General features: G+C 32.4%; 1 protein-coding gene across 2 annotated transcripts in view; it reads left to right on the forward strand.

The window, feature by feature from the left end:
- The window catches only part of LOC146527243 (gamma-aminobutyric acid receptor subunit beta-like), a 43,995-nt gene that overhangs the window by 9,856 nt on the left and 10,013 nt on the right, over positions 1-24,126 (forward strand). Inside the window, exons 2-3 of one of the 2 annotated variants that reach the window (XM_085205820.1) lie at positions 19,928-20,028; positions 23,317-23,384. In XM_085205820.1, the coding sequence (XP_085061946.1) occupies positions 19,928-20,028; positions 23,317-23,384 (169 nt within the window). Of the gene's footprint in view, positions 1-19,927; positions 20,029-23,316; positions 23,385-23,567; positions 23,636-24,126 lie in introns of both variants that reach the window. The other variant, XM_085205821.1, reaches the window with a different exon arrangement.

Below are 24,126 nucleotides of genomic sequence, written 5' to 3' on the forward strand. Positions count from 1 at the left end.
TAGATATTGTAGTAAAGGTGTTGTAGCATTAGATTGACACCGACTTTAAAATTATAAAATCTTTGTATATACCATTACCATACATATGATACTATTGTCAGACATGGACCAAAAAAAATGGGACCATTCGGGAAGCTTTACCTTTCAAATAAAAAAAAAATTCAAAATCGGTTCACCCAGTCAAAAGTTATGAGGTAACAAACATTAAAAAAAAATACAGTCGAATTGATATCCCCCTTTTCTTACAGAAGTCGGCTAATAACACATAGACTACAATTTATGTATAGATTTTGTATAATTATGCTATAATATAATGACAACTGCAACGACTGCAATAAGATTAAGCGTGCGAAGCCGCGTGTGGGCCGCTAGTACTTTCCATAAAGAAAGATTTCATTGAAATTTGATTGTAACCAACTTTATTATTATCAAGGCAGATTAAATATGCACAATTAATGTCATGTTGAATTTGTGCGATGTAACGGCGAACTTTCTAAAGTCAGTAATATTCGTCGTTATGCAGTTAGCGAACTAACTCAGTTATAGCGTGCATAATGCTCCTTTAGGTTCCCTTGATCGTGAATTTGCAGTGCTTTTAATTGTTGGATTTTACATAATAATCAGTTACTAAATATGTTATAAATTAATAAATATTGTTTGTAATTTTTAACATTCACAAGACCTCATTGTGTGAAAGACTAAAAATTTAATTAAGCCACCATATTGATATTTTTATCATAACAGTAACTATGTCGTATGTCTACTTGAATCTAATATATTATACATGTGCATAGATATCACATATTATAATAGTTCGAGGCAACATTGTTTAATATGTTGTTCGTAGTCTCTACAACATATTTCCCTAGCGAATTCTATTCAACTAGAACCTTAATTTAGTAAGGTAATTTGATTATTCCGATCCATGGATTTGAACAATGAGTCAATGACGTCAATATATGCATTAGTTTGATGCATAATAACTGTTTTTAAATAATTTTATTGTATTAATTATTATTAATGCAACTTCACGCTGTTTCCCGCATGTAGAACCTCGGAACCTAGTGTTAAGATCGCTTCCACTTTTCACGGAATTTTCAATCATAAATCTGGCGCAACCCAACGCCGATCTTTGCCTCGTCACCATAGCGAAGAAATGAAAATATAAAATATTTCGTTCCCCCGTGTGGGAATCGAACCCACAATCATCACGTGTACAGTGCTTATATAACATTGAAATCAACAAAACTCATCACGCAATGCCTCCAGAATTCGGCAGAAAGTGGAAAACGGAGTATCTTAACACTAGGTACCCTCTGCCTACCACGCAGGGGAATGCGAGATACGGCGTAAAACAGATTTTTTTTTGAAATAAACAAAAAAATACAAAATTTAAATAAGAATTGTAACAGAGAATAAATAGAATACATTTAAGTAAATAAATTAATTTTTAACAAAAAAAGAAAAACCGACTTCTAACAACGAACTAAAAAGTGAAAAATAATTATATAAAGATTTTGTAATTTTGAAGTCGGTGTCAAATCTAATTAATTACTAAGCCTGTTTGTTTTACTTTGCACCGACTTCAAAATTATAAAATCATTATATAATTATTTTTCACTTTTTAGTTCGTTGTTAGAAGTCGGTTTTTCTTTTTTTGTTAAAAAATAATTTATTTTACGATTTTAAGTGATGGGTAGATCTTAAAATGATGCTTCTTGAACGAGTGATGATGGTGGTGGTAGTGGTTGTCAACGAGTGGTTGTGATTGTTCTATGTAAAACTTCATTTAATTAGCTATTATTTTTGTGCAAAGTAATATTTTGGTATATTGACAAGAACATACATTAAAAGTATTCGGGCGAATTGGGAATCTCCCTTTTTCGAAGTTGGTTGAAAATGAGAACATCCTCTTTTTTGAGATTGGTTCAAAAGAAAATCTCACTTCTGACATCAATTTAAAAAGTTTTTGCTTGTAACTATAACAGTATAATCAATTTTTTACCAAGAAAAAACAAACTTTCTCAATTTTCACCGGATTCCATAATCGGAACCTAACCAAACTTTCACCAAATTATCCTTGAAGTGTATCCTTTCAAATAAAAAAAAGATTCATCAAAATCGGTTGGCGCGACATTCAGTTATTCGTCTATTTGTCGCGCACATACCTAATGCAAATTTAAGACTTATGTGATTTTCTCATAGATACCATTGTCAGACATGGACCAAAAAAAAATGGGACCATTCGGGAAGCTTCACCTTTCAAACAAAAAAAAAATTCAAAATCGGTTCACCCAGTCAAAAGTTATGAGGTAACAAACATAAAAAAAATAAATAAAAAAAAAAATACAGTCGAATTGATAACCTCCTTTTCTTACAGAAGTCGGTTAATAAAAAATTAAATCAGAATCTGTATTTTCTAGATTTAGCCGTCGAATGTTCTAATTGCTAAACTCAACATGTTAATTACACATAATGGTAGGAATTACGCGGCCTGGAATAAGGGAGTACAACGACTTGACAATTTAGTTCTATTTTAGTTTTAAAGTTATAAAATTACTAGTAGGTACCTAAAAAGTTTTTAATAATTTTTATTTAAAGTAAATACTTTCATTACTCCTCGATTTAATGAATGGCAGAATGTTGAGAACGGAGTCATAATAATTAAGTGTCGCCTATTTCCTTTTTCTTTTTTTTTTCGTGTATGAAACACTATATATAATTTAGGTTCAAAAAGCTCAATTAGTTTGTATGGTGCAAAAGTACTAACAAATAATAGAAACTTAATTAAGGATATTACGCTGGTTATTTTCAATGTACGTTGTAAATATTTTATATTGTCACGTATTAAACTCCTCAATATGGTCAATAGAGGGGGCAACACGGTGGTGGTGGTGGTGGTGGTAAACATCATAAACAGTTCATTCCGGTCAAACGCGAGAAGTTGACACGTAATTAAGGCTGTTTCCATTATCAATGGTTAATGTATTTTATTTATATATGAAATATGTGTATTTTATAAAGAATTAAAGCTTTGTACAATAATTAATGTACATAAGGGAGAGCTTTGCACCTTAAGACACTATTCTTCAATCCCACACAACTTCTGTTTTAATTAACTTGAAGTATTGTTTTTTCATATCCTTATATTTATAAACAGTCGTACATGGATGGAATTACTAAAAAATATTTTTTTGAGAAAAAAAAACCTTAATAAAATCCCCTTTGCAAATGCCATAGTGAAATTTAGATACTTTTAACTACTCTTCTTCATCAGTAAAGAAAATTTTCACAGCATTATTGAGATTTTCCATGACTCTTGTGATCTCGCTTTCTTTGTTTTTTTTTTCATAATATTCTTCAGCAGCCTTTCAAATTGACCGTCGTTTTTCTATAACCTTCTTTATAGCTTCTTCGACGTTATCCGTATTGCGATTAAGCCATTTTCTTCATTAGTACTCCGGGGGGTCCTAATTTAGTCATTATGATTGTAAAAATATATTCAGTTGTTAGAATGAACTCAAATAATTAGATTATTTGAATAAAACCTAATAAAAATAGCAAATAATTGTTTGAGAAACAATGGATTGAATTATATTGTTTGAAATTAAAAAGCTACACCGTCGTATAATTATTGATTTTCATCATTACCGTATTATAATTTAACAAACTTTTGTATATTATTTTGTAAGGTAATTAGGTACAACTGCACTTACAAATTTCTATGACAATGTATTATTGTTTTCTCTCTATTGTCACAATATTTTGATACAACGATGCTAATTAACTTAAAGTAGGTTATTTGAGTAAAAAATATGTATAGTTTACTTTTCTATAATACAATAACTTTGTTTTTGACATTGGAAATTTAACAATTGAAGGTTATAAGCCTGTGTTATCACTTCATTGACCGACAAGCGAGACATTGATGATGATTACTAAATACATATTACGTTATATTGAGTCCCGCCACTCAACACGCAATTTCTCTAGAATTCGACGGAAAATGGATAAGGGAAGTGTCTTAATAGGAACGGTCTTCAGCACTAGGTTCCCGGTTTCCTTATACCTACAAAGAAAACTAATCTTTATTTTAAATATTTATTTTACATTTTTCTTTATTTGTATTTTACACATTATTCTACGCAAACAGGCGGGCAGTAATCGCACGTGGTGGACTCATTATGTTTCCACTGAAGTGATGTTAACTGGTGTAACTCCGTTATGAAAGAAGCTTATTGATTTCTAAAGTGGCAGACATAATAAATCGATTCATAGATAGAAGAAAATATTTTTTATAATATTCATAAAAAATGAAAAACAATGGTTGCGTTTATTATTTTTGTAATATTAATGAAAAAAATAACACTACAAAGCTATTATATTCTTATATTTTTTTCACTCAGACCTTTATACCTAAACTCCTCTGAAAATGGCTTACGAATCATCACAAATCGTGTTTACAATTAATTCATCACTTTCAATAAAGTTTTTATCGCTTACACATATAATATATTGTTGATGTTCTTTATCTGTGGTGCTCCGAGCGTGCCAGTCCAGCACTTATCACATCACCAATATCACGTTGAACACATATGTATTCGTACATATTGTTATTATAATGTCATGGTGCAATCATCACTCACTATATCTACTAAGTAATGCTTTTAAAAATATAATCTATTATTATTCAAGCAACGGTGCTAGCGGTGTATGACTGTAAGCGCGATGGTTGTGGGTTCATTGCCCACTCGGACTAATGAATTATAATATATTAATATGTTCATTTCCTCGTTCTGGTAACCAGGCAAAGTGCGGTGTTGAGTTCCGCCTCTCAACACGCATTGCCTCATGGGATACAGAGTAAAATTATAAAAGAAGTAAGTTAACAAGATACGCACTTAAACTTTCTCAACACGTAGCACCTAATTAGAATAAGATCATTCGCACTGACATTGTTATTTTCCTCAGCTTCACGCTTTTCTCGCATATAACATAAAAAGCAGAGATTCTAGTGTTAGGACACTCCATTTTCCATATTCCATTTTCTTGTTAAAATTTCATCTGTAAACCAACGTGGATATGCTACATTTATCCTAGAAAAAAAGGAAAGAATTTCCTTAATTTCACTCACTAGAAATGAGGTCGCAATTTGAATAGTTTTCGTGTTAAGAACGTATTATTTACTTGTCTTGAATGCACTTTAAAGCTGTGAATGAACTAATGTTTAATAATAACATCTACAACAGAGTGAAACGTTGAAATTATGAAAATTTAAAAAAATATTAAAATTTATAAAATTGAATTTTATATAGGTATATGTAAATTAAATAGCACTGTTGTTCTTCCAAATATTATCTTCCAAGTAGACAGAGACAGGGTAGTGGAGAATATAGCAACTTATCACTTTGTTTTCTTCGTTCCCTTTGTGGAACCCGAGTAAAGACTAAAAAACCGGAAAAGATTGAATCAGACTCGCGCACGAGGGGTTCCGTATCATTTATAAAACCAGCAAAAATAACGTTTATTATAATAATTATTTAATTTGTTTTTGAGTATTTGTTATTATCAACAACAGCTGTATAACTATTACGGTACATGAGCTTGGTGACAGAGTGAGCGAAGTCTTAGTAATAGGGTTCTATTTTCCCTTTTGTACCACCAGGCTAAAAGGCCGTGTAAAGGTTACACGCTTTTTTTTTCTTTTTTTTAAATATCTTTATAGATATTTATTAATTAAATATAGACAGAATATATTCTATTATTTTTAAAACATAATATAGGTATTAAACATAGTCCCAACTATTGACCCTTTGCAATTCCTTTAAAAATAATTATAAATACCTTCTAATATCTACTATGTATTGTGCATATAGCTATCGAATGTAATACTATTACATGTAATATATTTAATTGACAAATTACTTGAGAATTCCTCTCAGAATAATTTTCGTAAGAGACCATCCTCTGCTAATTGCATAGTTTGAAGCTCTATTTTATGACATAATGTGATATCTCGCAAAAGTGTGAGATGATGGCTCCGTCCCCGCATTTTAATGACCCCAGAGCCAAAGCAAGCCAGACTTCCGTTATTTTAAAAGCCTGAAAGTTTCTGTGCGCATACACCCAAAACCGGTAAGTACCAAGCAAATATAAAAAAATAAACTATATAATTTAACGAAAGGTAGTTACTATTTTTTGCATCTTAGTAACCTAATAACTGCCAATGTAACCACCACCCAGGATCCATATTCCCTAATAATACTAACCTGCTGGTGTTGGGTATGTTCCATAGAGAAACTTTATAAAATAACGAAGGTCTGGCTCTGCTATTCCACTATTGGCTCTCTCTATAAATCTTTAATATTCGTATATTAGATTATTAGGGTGAAGTTTTTAAGATCAATTTGAAATGTATCAAGTATAAATTTTCTATTTAACAGTTGAAGAATTATATGTTCTATCTTTATATCTTATCTTAGCTTCACGCTTTATGTAGCAGGGTAGACAGAGAGAACGGAGTTCTAAACCCTACGGCATATTACGACACTATTTAAATAATCATGCAATTTATAAGCATTCGAATTTATATATAGAGGCCGCCGTAGCGCAGCGGCACAAGGGTGTGCCTGTAATGCGACGGTTGTAGGTTCGATTCCCTCTCGAGGAAGTGAAATATTTATTTATGTTTATGTTTCTATTTCTTCACTCTGATGTCGAGGTAAAGCGTGGCGTTGAGTTCTCCCACTCAACACGCAATGCCTCCAGACTTCGGCAGAAAGTGAAGAATGGGAGTGTCGTAACACTAGGTTCCCTCGACATCCCTGGTATATGCGGGATACAGCGTGAAGCTGATAGATTTATATACTAGTCCTACACTCTTATGTTTCCTGCTATACTAGTCCAAAGTTTAAAACATCAAAATCTAACTTTAACGAGTAGCTTAAAATAAAATTAACTGGTAGTAGTAATTAATTGGTAATTGTAAGTTGTTTAAGCGAAGTTTTGAAAGCATCAGTGTTCGATATTGTACAAGGTAGGTAAATTTTGATTAGAAAAGTAGATTTTCAAAGTATATTGAAAACAGAAAATTGCATAACTGTAGGTCCACGTGAAGTTATATATATAAATGCTTGTATATTTCGATTGCGTTGACTTAGAAATTTTATTTTTTTCTGTACTTCAAGGGACTGTAGACCTGAATATAATTCTTTTAGAAATAAGTCCACCCTTGTCAACTATTTTTTCATTTTATATTACTGTGTGTTTGTTTTATGCAATAAAGAATATATATAATTGATATTAATTTTAGCTTGATCTCGAAGTAGTGGTTTTGATAGGCGGACAGACGGACAATAATAAGACCTTACTATATATAAAATACTAAACATACTTTAAGATAAAACTTATGTATATTGAACATTTTGAATATTATTTTTTTATTAAATTAGGCCGTAGCGGGACTTACACCTGCACTTCTCGGCAACAGTAAACAAAATAACACAGTGTCTGTTATATGGAAAAATGTTCGTTAATCGGAATAGAAAGTCAATATCATTCTCCTTAGCCACTCTTGGCATTAAATGAACATCAATGGCACTCAAACAGAGTTCCCATCGAGGGCACTCAACTCAAGCCACTAGATGTCAGTTTTGATACAAATTTTAAATTCTTGATGTTGGTTTCATTCATTTTAAATATTGGAATTTATTCGTAAATTGATTGTGCTATAATTGTTACAAAATAAAGTATTTTTTTAATTAAATAAACTTTTTTAGTGAATATAAACTAAATTGTTATTTTCACTTGTTTTCAAGACTTTTTTATTTTGGACGTGAAAGAGCGGTGCAAGGGTACAAGACATCGTAAAAACTGGGTCGATTTGTTACGTGGCAAATTCAGATATAAGATATACCTATACTTGATTTAGGACTAATCCATACAACCATTATTTATTATGTTACTAGTAGATGATTAAGAAATAAAAAATTCAATTGAATTTCATGAAAAATAAAGACTACATTTTTCCCTCATCGTTATGAATGCATTTCTTTTTGCAAGGAAATTAACAAAATTTTACTTTTGGATATAATGATGTACGTAAGCATTTCTTTATCCTTATTCCTTCACATTAACTATATGAATCTAAACTCTTCCTTAAAATATTTTTTTAGAAGTCATATAAAACTATAACTTTCATTCTGTAATACTTATCTAATCAAATACAAACATATTTTGACTAAAATTTAAGTGCATATTATACTCGTATAATTTTGATACAAGTATTATACTTTATGGTAACGCGACACCGTTCAGTTAATTTTGACTAAAACATTTAACTCGTATCGCAGCCGAGGTCACCTAAATTGAAACCTGCGTATTTGGCCAACAGTATTAATTAAAATTTGTATCGACATAGGTATTAACTAGTACATGATCCTGCTGGAAAAATCTGCGGGTATCTATTTTATTTATGACATTTGTTTTTTTATTATTACATGCTAGTAGAATAAATTACATTACGGTTTCCTTAGAAAATTTTAAATTTTATAGTAAAATAGCCTGTAAAACTTTGTGTTGCACTTTAATGTGATTAATATAATTAAATTTAACCTTTGTTATTAATTATGTAATTAAATGTACTATTTAACTAATTACAAGGAGCACCTAGAGTCAAGCACGCAAACGTAGAGTCGAGCAATTACTGTATACTGTACGAGTGTGAACGATTGATCATCACTTACATTTGTTAATAAAAAAAAATTAAAGGAAAATATGCATCAACAAAAAGATCAGAAAAAACTTGAAAACGTTACTTTATAAACTTTTAGTCTATAAACAATTGATTGCATTTTACTCAAAGTGTTTAAAACAGAAGATGGTCAAACCAATTGTTGTCATCTAAACATAAATCCTAAGGATTTATGTTGGACTTTAATTAAAGTTACATTAAAATCAACCGTTTTCCTATGACTTAAAGCCAATATTGGAACGAAGTTCCTTACGGCAGGCTTGGAAGGGATAGGGATTTCGCTGCGTGACCGAACTGAAAAAAATGTGATAGTAAAACCGTAAGAAAAATGCGTGGAATAAAACCGTTAAATGAGACGTGCGCAGGCGCGACACTCGCATACACAGACGAGTAGTGTATAAAACCTTTCTCTTTCTTCCTCTTTCTTTTTTTAGTTGATAATTTGAATTACGATGTTTTTTTTATTTTAAGTAATTTATTATTTCCTAAAAACTGAATTTCCTAAATACTTTCTTGTACTTAAATAAAAACTAATCAGCAAAATTTAAGAGAAAAATCAAGAAAACCTACATAAAATTGAGCACGACTTTTTTTGCAATTTGTGTCGATTCTACATTAGCCGAAGGAACTTCGTTACTACCTGGTGTCCCACGACACCTCACCATTAATATTTTTTCAATTAATTTACCATATTTTTTAAATGTGTAAAAAAATATATGGAAGTCGAATGATAATAACTTTGAAGAAAAGAAAGTAATCGATGCAGCTAATACTTCAAACGCAAACTTTGATGTAATAAATGAAATTTCACAAACCGAGGAAGAAAATGCAAAATAGAAAAAGTTAATTAATAAAAAGGGAGAGTTTATTGTGATATAATTTTTCACAATATATTATAAAACATACTATATAATTTCTTAACAAAAAAAGGTTCGTAATAAATATTCAATTTCATTACTACAAAGAACCATGATTTAACTAATACCATAAATGATTGATATTTGTATATTTTTACCATAATTGAACGATATTTGGATATCAATTATACAAAAAAGTTGAGCAGGGGCCGATAGTTAACATATATATAAAATAGTGGGCCCGGACGCGGCTACGCCCGCGAAAATATAAGCCTAAATCATTAAAATAAGTTAAAAAATAATAATAAGTGGAGATTTATTATTAGAAAAAATATCTGAGTAACCGAAATGAACAAACCAAAGAAGTAAAAGTAACTAAAGGAAATTCTTAATATTAGAAAAAAAAACCTAAACTTTGCTGTGCGCGCGTACTAAACATTTTTCTATATTAAATAATTATTAATTTTTGCGAACAATATTAAATAAAATCTCAAATGATTAAAATTACGATATTTTAAGTGTATAACATCATTATAGATAACCAAACTGAGATAAATTAATTATAAGCAGCAAATAATTACATAAAAAATAATAGTAATTCGAAAATCTATAAAAATTTACAAAATCATCAAAGTCTTTATTTATTAATAATTATAAATTTATTATTTTATTATTTACTAACATTAGGTTTTTAAGGTTTTGTATTACTAACAAAGTGTGGACATATGTCTGAAAAATAAATATTATTATTATTATTATTATTATTATAAAGTCATCCGCCCGTTCGCGTCGGTCATACTCATACTATACCACTCGTAGGCTAGGTCATTTGGAATCAGTCACATCTTAATTATTTATTAGAATGTTATACAGTAAATTATAATTTCCATCTAGATGAAATGCTAAAAGTGACTATTATATTTATTTTCATAAGGATGAATATCAAATTATAGAAATCATCTAATTTTTGTTAATGATTTGTATAAAGAGATTTGTATAAATCTATATCGGCGCGCACCATGTATGCATTAAGCAAACTCACTGTGGGTGACGTTTTCTTAAAACAGCAAACTTTGCAAGCCGTTGCTTAGCAACGCGTAGCGACGATTGTTATTAACATGGCGGAATAAATTCCTTGTCAAATTAATTATTTTAATATATTGGTATATAACGAAAATATTACAAATATGAGAAAAAAAAAGTATCCTATGTTCATCCCGGGACCCTCAAGTATCTCTATATGAGTATTTTATCACAATTAAATTAGCGGTTTGGCCCTGATTGCGGAAAAGACAGACAGACAGACAGACAGACAGACAGACAGACAGACAGACAGAGTTACTTTCGAATTTATAATATAGATATGGATATGTAATACTTACAACGTGCACGTATGTTTCAGTACCTGGAATTATCATTTAAGCACATTAATTATTAAGCACCATATAAAATAAAATTAAATCTAAAAATGAGAAACATAAACCAAGGAAATTGTTCATATGAAATTAACCGCTGTGCGTAGAAACGTTAAATTTGGACAAAAGTTTACTTTCGTAATCTGGACATCCACTAAGAAGGGATTTTGAAAAATTTTAACCCTAAAGGGGTGAAATAGGGGTACAAAGTTTGTATGGAAAAAAAATTTAAACGGCACCGATTTTTATAAAATTTGAAATTTAGATTTTTAAAAGTAATTAATTGAATACGTATTTCATCGTTTTCTAGAATTCTCCCCCTAAGGGTGCAAATAAGGGGTTGAAAGTTTGTATAGGTTTTTTTTAAATCTTCACCAATTTTTATAAAATTTGAAATTCAGACTCTTAAACGTATATAATTAAACACATGTTTCATGGTTTTCTAGAATTCTTCCCGTAAGGGTGCAAATAAGGGGTTGAAAGTTTGTATGGGAAAATTCTTAAATCGCCACCGATTTTTATAAAATTTGATATTTAGACTCTTAAAAATATTTAATTGAACATATGTTTCATGGTTTTCTAAAATTCACCCCTAAGGGTGCAAATAAGGGGTTGAAAGTTTGTATGGAAAAATCTTTAAATCGCTACCGATTTTTATAAAATTTGAAATTTAGACTCTTAAAAATATTTCATTGAACACATGTTTCATGGGTTATTAGAATTCACCCTTAAATACGCAAGCGAAGCTGCGCGCGTCCGCTAGTATTAATATAAAGTTGTAGTAAGTTAAAAGTAAATGTTCTAACAGGTATGAACCTTTTTATTTATTGCATCATCCTGCGTAGATATGTTGAAGTAATCTAAACAAACGTTACAAAACAACTTTTGCCACCAGGTAGTAGAGAATTTTTAGCGTCGTGGTCTACAATAACGTTAACAACACCGTTAAGAAATTATACTCGTATAAAAACACATCGTAAAGGATAAAGTAGAAAAACTACTGAAATGTTTAAACTATAAACTCACTGAAAATCTTTTATAAATATTAAATATTGATCTTCTTGCAAATTCCTAATAAAGTTCGTTATTTAGCACACACATACACAAACAATCACACATACCAACACATTTCTTTTTACTTAATTTTTATTCTTATTTTGTTCTCTAAGAAAGAAATATATATAGAATATAGAAATATATATTTCTTTTATATATATTTATATAGAAATATATAGTCCTTTCTTAGAGAAATATATATTCAACTCTTAAATTTTCGGCTTGTATAATTTCCCTCTTAAACCTAAGTTTCACTAGACTCACTTCTTCCTAAAATACAGGTTTGTTTCCTAGCTTAGGGGGTTGGGAACCATTTAATGACTGTGTAACTTGTACAAGCCTCTTTCATGTAATGAAATAGAGCAAAACAGCTGTACGGCCGTGCCATCCTTTTCTCGAAGCAGTACAAACCATTTTTACTATTAGTCAAACCTTGAATTTTCAGTAATCGAGCAACCATTGTACAACCACGGTTCATTTAAAAGCTTTTATTTAACTTGCAATGTATGTATGTGGGTTCGGGTGAAATCTTAGAGCTCAATTTTGAAGTAGATATCGTCAACCGATTGAGCTGAAATTTTGTATACACGTTTACTTTGGATGACAATGCACGATAAAATATGTGACGTCATTCTAAATGTAACATGGCGGACCATGCAAGATGGCGGAATTGTTATATTTCACGAACTTCTATAATATGGGTATCAAATGAAAGGACTCGTTGAGAGCAACCCGAAAAATAATGTAATGTCACGATAAATCCCATAAGGAGGATATCGAAGATAGCCGAGTATCTATTTGGTCTACTTCTACAATATAGATATTAAATGAAATGGGTCGTTGACCGTAACTCTAAAAATAATGTGACGTTGTACTAAATCCAATATGGCGGAACATCTAAGATAGCGGAATAGTTATTATTTATGCACTTCTGCAATATGGGTATCAAATGAAAGATCTTGCCGAGAACAATTAGAAAAATAATGTGACATCACTTGAAATCCAATAGAATTGACACGATTCAAGTTTTTTATGCTTTCATATAATGAAAGGTATGTTCGTACGATTGAGCTGAAATTTTGTATACACATTTGGTTTGGATGACAATGCACGATAAGGTTTGTGACTTCATTCTAAATACAATATGGCGGACCATCCAGGATGGCGGAATAGTTATATTTCATGAACTTCTATAATATGGGTATCAAATGAAAGGGCTTGTTGAGAATAACTGGAAAAATAGTGTAACGTCATTCTAAATCCAATATGGCGAACCATCCAAACTAACAGAATAGTTATTTTTGATGCACTTGTACATTACGGGTATCAAATGAAAGGGCTTCTTAAGAGCAACTTGAAAAATGATGTGACGTCATTCTAAATCTAATAAGGCGGACTATCCAAGATGGCGGAATAGTTATATTTAATGCACTTCTATAATATGGGTATCAAATGAAAGGGCTTCTTAAGAGCAACTTGGGAAATAATGTGACGTCATTCTAAATCCAATATGGGGGACCATCCTAGATGAACGAATAGTTATTATTTTTGCAATTCTGCAATATGGATATCAAATGAAAGGGCTCATTGAGAGCAACTTGAAAAATAATCTAACGTCATTCTAAATCCAATATGGCGGACCATCCAAGATAGCCGAATAGTTAATTTTAGTCTACTTGTGCAATATGGATATCTATTGAAAGGGCTCATTGAGAGTAACTCGAAAAATGTGACGTTTTTCTGAATCCAATATGGCGGAACATCTAAGATGGCGGAATAGTTATTATTTATGCACATCTGCAATACAGGTATCAAATGAAAGGGCTTGCCGAGAATAATTAGAAAAATAATATGACATCTAGTGTGAGAAACCTTCTTCCTCCTGGCATTAATCCCGGCTATTGACAGGGTCTGCCTTTCTACTCAACCTACTCCACTTTGCGCGGTCTTTTGCGTCCTCGGTGGTTAGACCATTGGCTCTCATATCCGGCATCACGACATCCAACCAGCGCTTCCTTGGGCGTCCAAGAGGTCTCACTCCAGGAACTGATATAGCAAGGCACTTGCATCCGACATAGTTCTTAGACCGGCGCGTAACGTGGCCAAACCATCTCAGGCGGCGCTCTTGGAGCTACGTCACGGACCCCAAGACTATCTCGAATGAATGTGTTGCGTATGCGGTCAGACCGCATTACGCCGCACATCCACCTCAGCATCTTCATTTCCGTGACGTGAAGCTCCTGAGTGTGCCGAGATAGTGCTGGCTGCTTATCCGGCCATGGACATCGTGATCGATGCCTCCAGACTCGTGCATAACGGATCCAAGGTACCTGAACTTTTCTGACTTAACGGCTGGCTCAGGACCTACAAGGATCGTGCTCGAGTCCGAGCTCCCGCAGGCCATGTACTCGGTCTTCGACACATTTAGTTTAAGACCGCCGTTCTCAAGCGTACCCTTCCAGAACTTCACTTTACGCTCCAGCATCAGTCGGTTCTCGTCAATGAGTGCTATGTCGTCGGCATACATCATCAGCTATCGAGGCTGCACTACATTGAATAAGAACGGGCTAAGAGTCGAGCCCTGGTGAACCCCCACTGTAATCGGGAAGAGTCTAGTGTCGCCAACAGCATTCCTAACCATAGAAGCGGAATCGTGGTACATGTCTCTAGTATGAGAAACCTAGACAGTGGTAACTAAAAAGTAAAAAATAAATTATAAGCAAAAAAACATTTTTAGAAAAAGCTTTTATTTAAAAGCCCTAAAAAGGAGAAAATAAAATTTGTCTTTTAAATTTTAACTATCAACTCATAACCTCATTGTACACAATTTATATGATCATAAAAGCTTGTCGCGTTAATCAATATTTAATTCAAACTTTAAAAATTAAAACTTAGCAGATTTTACATAATTAAATTAGCACTAGTTTAGTTACATAAGTAAATCGCGCGACAAGCTTTTATGATCATATAAATTGTGTACAATGAGGTTATGAGTTGATAGTTAAAATTTAAAAGACAAATTTTATTTTCTCCTTTTTAGGGCTTTTAAATAAAAGCTTTTTCTAAAAATGTTTTTTTGCTTATAATTTATTTTTTAAATTTCATTCAAGTTGAAGGAGTAATTATGACTAGACAAAGTTACGTAACTCTGTCACTCATCTATATATATAAAATCGAAAGGTCACTCACTCATCACGAAATCTCATAAACTACAAGTGCTAGGAATCTCAAATTTGGCATAGGAGTTACTTATAGGACGTAGGTGCTCGCTAAGACGGGAATTTGCAATATTCGACTTCTAAGGGATTGTTTTTGAGGTCGAAATTTTGTATGAAACTTCGTTACTACAAATGCTAGGAGTCTCAAATTTTGCATAGACGTCACTAGGACGTAACCATGGAGACAGAAATTAATAATAACATTGTTCACGCGGGTGTAACCGCCAGCCGGCCGCTAGTTATCTATATATATAGAATCGAAAGGTCACTCACTCATCACGAAATCTCAGAAACTACATGTGCTAGGAATATCAAATTTTGCATAGGTGATATTTATAGGACGTAGGTGCTCGCTAAGACGGGAATTTACAATATTCGACTTCTAAGGGGTTGTTTTTGGGGTTGAAAGTTTGTATGAAACTTCGTTACTACAAATGCTAGGAGTCTCAAATTTTGCTTGGACGTCACTTATAGGACGTAGGTAGACATGGAGACAGAAATTAATAATAACGTAGTTCACGCAGGCGAAGCCGCGAGCGGGTCGCTAGTATAATATAATGGCATTTCGGTCCAGTTGTCTAGAAACACAAACTGCATAAATACTCTGGAATCCCATATAAATATATAGTATTAAAAAGTTACATTTGCAGAGAATGAATCAGTGACATTAAAATTCAATATCCCGCATGGTGATCGAACCCACAACCATTGCTTTAACAGTTGGCGGATGTCCTCTAAATGTATGTTCTATGAATACCTTTAAATATTTAAAATAAAGATGCATGACAATGCTATTATATGCTATTATTAGACAAAGTTCACAAAGAACGATACCCAGGCTTTAGATTTATTAAAGCGGTAACAAAAGGTAAACCTCAGATGCAATAGTTAGATGATGTTTAAGCTACGTATATTTTAGTTTTATTGTTGAGATTTTAGTTTTCTAAATTTATATTATAAAACAAATAGTTTTTTTACAATTTATTTAACTTAACATTTATGCCAATTAATTCATGTAGTTATATGTAGTGAATTAAGCATTTGTACGTGAAAATGTTTTTCTTGACTTTTTTTTCGTTTTTCTTTTAATTTTTTCTACTCTCAAAATTTTAATGATAATATATGATAAATTATAAGCAAAAAAACATTTTTAGAAAAAGCTTTTATTTAAAAGCCCTAAAAAGGAGAAAATAAAATTTGTCTTTTAAATTTTAACTATCAACTCATAACCTCATTGTACACAATTTATATGATCATAAAAGCTTGTCGCGCGATTTACTTATGTAACTAAACTAGTGCTAATTTAATTATGTAAAATCTGCTAAGTTTTAATTTTTAAAGTTTGAATTAAATATTGATTAACGCGACAAGCTTTTATGATCATATAAATTGTGTACAATGAGGTTATGAGTTGATAGTTAAAATTTAAAAGACAAATTTTATTTTCTCCTTTTTAGGGCTTTTAAATAAAAGCTTTTTCTAAAAATGTTTTTTTGCTTATAATTTATTTTTTACTTTTTAGTTACCACTGTCTAGGTTTCTCATACTAGAGACATGTACCACGATTCCGCTTCTATGGTTAGGAATGCTGTTGGCGACACTAGACTCTTCCCGATTACAGTGGGGGTTCACCAGGGCTCGACTCTTAGCCCGTTCTTATTCAATGTAGTGCAGCCTCGATAGCTGATGATGTATGCCGACGACATAGCACTCATTGACGAGAACCGACTGATGCTGAAGCGTAAAGTGAAGTTCTGGAAGGGTACGCTTGAGAACGGCGGTCTTAAACTAAATGTGTCGAAGACCGAGTACATGGCCTGCGGGAGCTCGGACTCGAGCACGATCCTTGTAGGTCCTGAGCCAGCCGTTAAGTCAGAAAAGTTCAGGTACCTTGGATCCGTTATGCACGAGTCTGGAGGCATCGATCACGATGTCCATGGCCGGATAAGCAGCCAGCACTATCTCGGCACACTCAGGAGCTTCACGTCACGGAAATGAAGATGCTGAGGTGGATGTGCGGCGTAATGCGGTCTGACCGCATACGCAACACATTCATTCGAGATAGTCTTGGGGTCCGTGACGTAGCTCCAAGAGCGCCGCCTGAGATGGTTTGGCCACGTTACGCGCCGGTCTAAGAACTATGTCGGATGCAAGTGCCTTGCTATATCAGTTCCTGGAGTGAGACCTCTTGGACGCCCAAGGAAGCGCTGGTTGGATGTCGTGATGCCGGATATGAGAGCCAATGGTCTAACCACCGAGGACGCAAAAGACCGCGCAAAGTGGAGTAGGTTGAGTAGAAAGGCAGACCCTGTCAATAGCCGGGATTAATGCCAGGAGGAAGAAGGTTTCTCACACTAGATGTCATATTATTTTTCTAATTATTCTCGGCAAGCCCTTTCATTTGATACCTGTATTGCAGATGTGCATAAATAATAACTATTCCGCCATCTTAGATGTTCCGCCATATTGGATTCAGAAAAACGTCACATTTTTCGAGTTACTCTCAATGAGCCCTTTCAATAGATATCCATATTGCACAAGTAGACTAAAATTAACTATTCGGCTAGCTTGGATGGTCCGCCATATTGGATTTAGAATGACGTTAGATTATTTTTCAAGTTGCTCTCAATGAGCCCTTTCATTTGATATCCATATTGCAGAATTGCAAAAATAATAACTATTCGTTCATCTAGGATGGTCCCCCATATTGGATTTAGAATGACGTCACATTATTTCCCAAGTTGCTCTTAAGAAGCCCTTTCATTTGATACCCATATTATAGAAGTGCATTAAATATAACTATTCCGCCATCTTGGATAGTCCGCCTTATTAGATTTAGAATGACGTCACATCATTTTTCAAGTTGCTCTTAAGAAGCCCTTTCATTTGATACCCGTAATGTACAAGTGCATCAAAAATAACTATTCTGTTAGTTTGGATGGTTCGCCATATTGGATTTAGAATGACGTTACACTATTTTTCCAGTTATTCTCAACAAGCCCTTTCATTTGATACCCATATTATAGAAGTTCATGAAATATAACTATTCCGCCATCCTGGATGGTCCGCCATATTGTATTTAGAATGAAGTCACAAACCTTATCGTGCATTGTCATCCAAACCAAATGTGTATACAAAATTTCAGCTCAATCGTACGAACATACCTTTCATTATATGAAAGCATAAAAAACTTGAATCGTGTCAATTCTATTGGATTTCAAGTGATGTCACATTATTTTTCTAATTGTTCTCGGCAAGATCTTTCATTTGATACCCATATTGCAGAAGTGCATAAATAATAACTATTCCGCTATCTTAGATGTTCCGCCATATTGGATTTAGTACAACGTCACATTATTTTTAGAGTTACGGTCAACGACCCATTTCATTTAATATCTATATTGTAGAAGTAGACCAAATAGATACTCGGCTATCTTCGATATCCTCCTTATGGGATTTATCGTGACATTACATTATTTTTCGGGTTGCTCTCAACGAGTCCTTTCATTTGATACCCATATTATAGAAGTTCGTGAAATATAACAATTCCGCCATCTTGCATGGTCCGCCATGTTACATTTAGAATGACGTCACATATTTTATCGTGCATTGTCATCCAAAGTAAACGTGTATACAAAATTTCAGCTCAATCGGTTGACGATATCTACTTCAAAATTGAGCTCTAAGATTTCACCCGAACCCACATACATACATTGCAAGTTAAATAAAAGCTTTTAAATAAATTATATTGAGTCTACGCGCTAGTTCGAAATATACTCGTAAAGTCTTACTAAACAGCGTAGGCAGAAAATTCAAATATTTTTTTTATACTGCCTGCTTTTTACGCATAATAGGGTGGACGAGTGGAGGAAGGGGAGTAAAGAGCAGTTATTTTTCACAAAATCGCGGAACTGAACACCACGTTTCGTCTTATCACATTAAAATATCATCATTCGTACTGGTATATTAAAGATTGAAACAAAACGCAAAAAAACACCTAAAATAATTTCAATTAACATTATAAATAATTAATAATTAAACAAAAAAACATACGACTACACCAAGAGCTAGTAAAAAGGAATAATATATCTTGTGTCCCGGAATAATACTAAAAAGAAATACAATTCAAATAGAAGTGCATTATATCTGCGGTGCTGATGTAAAGTTGTTCGCTGTTAGCGAGATAGGATTGAAAGTTTGAGCAAATCTTGTTACATTGCCGTGCTATTTCCAACTTTGACAGCACTTTTGAGGACTGAAATATGCTCGGTAGAAAACTCTTTATCAATTCACACGTTCGAATAGCCTGTCGTAAACGTGATATGGAATGGAATTTATATTTATTTATTTCTTTTATGATAAAGTATATAAGCGATTTCATTGTTTTTTTAAATCAGCTTCAAGCTTTCCGCACATATCAGGGTAAGCAGAGGGAACTTAGTGTTAAGACACTCCGTTCTCCGTTATCCACCGAATTCTGGAAGCATTGCGTGTTGAGAAGAGGAACTCAACGCCGCGCTTTAGAGTTCTAAAACATGAAGGCTTTATTAAGTTATTTTGTTTGTTGTTGTTGTAAATAGTACTGTTTAATTATATCGGTAGAATATTAATAATTATTTTTGTTCACAGAGGATCTGGAGGGGGTGGCATGTTTGGGGATGTAAACATCTCGGCAATATTAGATTCGCTGAGTGTAAGTTATGATAAAAGAGTCAGGCCAAACTACGGAGGTGAGTTCGAAGCGTGCTTGAAATGTGGCTTGTAGAAATAAAAAGGCTTAAGCATCAAAACAATTTAATGAACATTAAGCTATTATTAACTTAACTTAAAAATGTTATATTTTATTGGACGATACGTTTCATACAACATATTACAGAAATAAATACTGTAAATTACAAAATATAATTCGGAATAAAAATTATAATATTTTCATTATTATATTATGTTTTGTTATATTCATTAACCTTTCAGCGGGTACGCCCTAAAATTTAATATCTACTAAATTTTTAATAAATATTGCTACAGTTGATGTTTATAATGACCAATACAACTAGCAATTTCATGAAATTTTAGCAACATTTACACATATACTAATATTTTGAATATTTATTCATTTATATAAAAAACCATCTAACTTAATTTTTATCTTTGCAATTAGTGTATATTATTTGCATTGTCTACTAAGGTTTACATGTAAAATAGACATTTTTGGAACATTTTATTTGTTTATAAATATAAAATTTTCCACGTAACATCTCTATTTCCGTCCGTCGTGGCTCAGGGGGTGTGACTGTAACGCGATGGTTGTGGATTCGAGCCCCACTTGAGGAAACGAAATATTTTACTTAAATTTATATTTCCGTTTATTCGCTCCGGAATCGAGGCGAAAGCACGGCGTTCAGTTCCGCCACTCAACACGCAGTGCCTCCAGAATTCCAAGGAAAGTGGGGAACGGAGTGTCTTAACACTATGTTCCCCTGCTATGCTACTCTGCTGTGATCGGGATACAGCGTGAAATTCATTTATTATCTTCTCTATTTTTCCAAAATACGTAACAACAAATTCCAAGTCATGTCACGAAAATGTTAAGCACTAAATATGTCATCCAAATTTTACCAAACTTCTACTGGATAGTCAACACATGTTTTTACTAGTCCGGAAAAAGCGAGTATGCGAGAACTAATTTTGTCGTAAATTTTACATGGCTGTTCGTACTTAAAGAGATTTTTTACTTAAATTATACAATATTTTACCAAAAATATCTAAAATGTTCATTATAAATTGATGCTACGCTTTAATTAATGAAAAATATTTAAGGATTTTGTAATATTAAAAAATCCTAATTAAACAGGTTAAAGGCCCAAGGTATTTAAAAATAAGCTTTTAACGGAAAATATCCGCATAAATTTACATTATTATTATGTTTATTAAAAGAATGTTGAATGGAGCAATCTGTCTGTATAATCAAAATTGATACTTAATTTTGTGTATAAATGAATTGTTATGAGATTAAATGAATAAGATAATAATTAAGACATGAAAGATGCTTAGATTAGTGTAATTTATGTTAAATTTTATATATATTTAATTTTAGCTTTTAGAATAAAAAAATAAGTTGCCACAACTAGAGGACGGTGAGTTAATAAATACGTTATGGTTTTTTTTTTCAAATAATCTGCCATATTATTAATAACTATTATCAGATTACATGTGCCTCAATGCTTCAAAGCATTACGATATTTTGGACGCGAGAAACATGTTAATTATAATTTTGTAAACGAAAAATAATAATCGTACTTAATGCGGAGTAAGCTAGCTTTACTGTCTAGATGTAGGTACATTATGGACATTTTCTCAAATAGGTACTTAAGGATTTATATTTATTTTCCATAAGTTATTTATTAATTATATTATTTAGATATAGTATAGTAATTAACATATAGAAGACATATTTTTTTATATTTATCTCATTATTTATAACTGAAGGATAACTGGAGAAAATGTTTGGAATCGATTTTCTTATTGAGTTTATAAAGTAAAAAATAATCTAATTTAAAGATAGATTTTTATAATATTATTCAAAAACTTGATATAATGTAATATGTATCGTGAAGACTAATATTAATATTAATAATATTTGAGTATCGAAATGAGCAAACGATATACAAAAACGTTCCCAAGTACCTACTCGTAATCGTAAAAGTTTAATGCACTGTAATAGTTTTTTATTTTCATAATTTCGGCATCACCAAGATAAGATAAATCTAAAATAAATCTTGAATACAATCTTTTACCACTTTTTACCATTTTCATCAATTAATAAATACATATTTTGTTATATAAACAATAACTGCGGACACAGTAAATTAAATTGCGGCTATATCTTTTGCAAATTGACATGTTTTTCATGAAATAATTGAATCTCAAGCCTCAATAAATTGTATAATTGTCATCTTATATGGATTATACACATAAAATTTGTCGCAAATTTATTGAAATCAATCTCTAAACAATTAGGCCTTTATAAATACTATTCAATGTGAAGTTAAATAAAAATATCAGTTTCGCCAGTCTTACAGCAATCTCCATCCTTACATTCCATTATCCCTATTGAAATAGACATCCGGATGTGCATAGACCTAAACTTTGCGGCTATAGTTTTATCACTTCGGCTTAGAGGTTTGGCACGTACACCAGTACTGCCTTAGGCATGCTCGCTTCATATATTTTAGCAATGGTTTATGCATTTGATAAGCTATATGATACGTCTAGCAATATATCATTTTACCTAAATCGAGATATAGTCCAATTCAAAGACGGTATGATAAATCTCAAGTGATAATAAAAATAAATAATAAATAATTATTAAAAATTGAAACATTGAGACATGAATTCACATAATAAGAAATTAATATAATTTATACACTGCTTAGGCACTGTTATGAGATCTTCGCACTGCCACGTGACGGGCCCGGCAATCAAATAATGAACTATTCGGCCTTTCTCTATGGAATACTAAGCATTCTTTCCTCATTAACGTCCCCACCTAATGAAGACTTATATAATCCGCTAATGAATAGTAGAGTTATATATTTAAATTGTGAATTACCGACTAATCGCTTGGGAAGGTCAAAATTTTTATTTAATTCTGAACAAAGGAAATTGAAAGTGATCAAAATTGAAACCGACTTTACAAAATATATAAAAAATATTTTTTATTTGCATAAGTTAATAAAAAAATAAATTTAATAATAAATAGAGTAATAACTTTTTAATTAGAAAACATTATATAAAATATCTGCTTTAAAGAAATAGTTACCAATGTTAAAATGTAAAATATAAATAATTAGACATTTAATCATAAGGTTTTAGTTGTGTTACCATTTATTTGTGATTACACAAAATTATTGTTGGAAAAGGGTAATCGTTCTGTTACGTGACAATATTTTTTAATAAAACAATGATATTTCGAATGAAGAAAACTATGCTAGTAGTACGTAACGGATATGAAATTTCAGGACCACCAGTGGATGTGGGTGTCACCATGTACGTGCTATCCATCAGCTCCTTATCTGAAGTGAAAATGGTATTTAAGAGCCTATTATTAAGTAGCGAAAATAGTGAGGCGGATCTAGGTTAAACTCTTTCGGTCGAGCGCTGGCCTGGCACAGGTGGCGCTCAACCGAGCGAGGTTAAGTCGCGTCATCGTCCTCTGGTTTGGTTTTCACTGCGCGCCGCGCGGTATTCTTATGTTTGGGATTGATTTCAGGTCCACCAGTCGAAGTCGGCGTCACCATGTATGTGCTGTCAATCAGTTCCGTCTCCGAAGTGCTCATGGTACTCGCCACTGTCAGCTCTCGCTTGACACGAGTAGCCCTAGACACTAGGCTGCGAGCATGCCGGCGTAAACATTCTCTTTCTGACCGCCCGGATGGCGCTCACCACTCTGAACTAACACCAAAAATTGTTTATATATTAACTTCCTCATAATGTCGTATTGGCAAAGAGTGGTGTGCCGTTCGGGTGGTACTGATTTATCGTTATTTTCTAAATTTTACTCTGCTACTAAGCAATTCTCCAAATATTTCTTCGTGGACTTGCTCTATCAATGTAATTTTACGTTAGCTTTTTATGTTTCTTGTATCTGTTGTGACTATTGGGCTCTCAATACTGTCTCCCAAACTGGCGCTCTAACTTTTCAACTCGCCACTTGCAATTTACTTACTTTTAGTAGACTTGCTATGAATGTTTTGATGTTTGTACCGTTGTCAATAAGTTCCGGTTGGACGAGGGAACTTTGTTTAAATTTTGTGTTATCATTGTTTTAT

This window comes from Heliconius melpomene, chromosome 21 (genome assembly GCF_056956725.1).
Source record: "Heliconius melpomene rosina isolate 202511_hmr_F chromosome 21, ASM5695672v1, whole genome shotgun sequence".
Lineage (NCBI taxonomy): Eukaryota > Metazoa > Arthropoda > Insecta > Lepidoptera > Nymphalidae > Heliconius > Heliconius melpomene.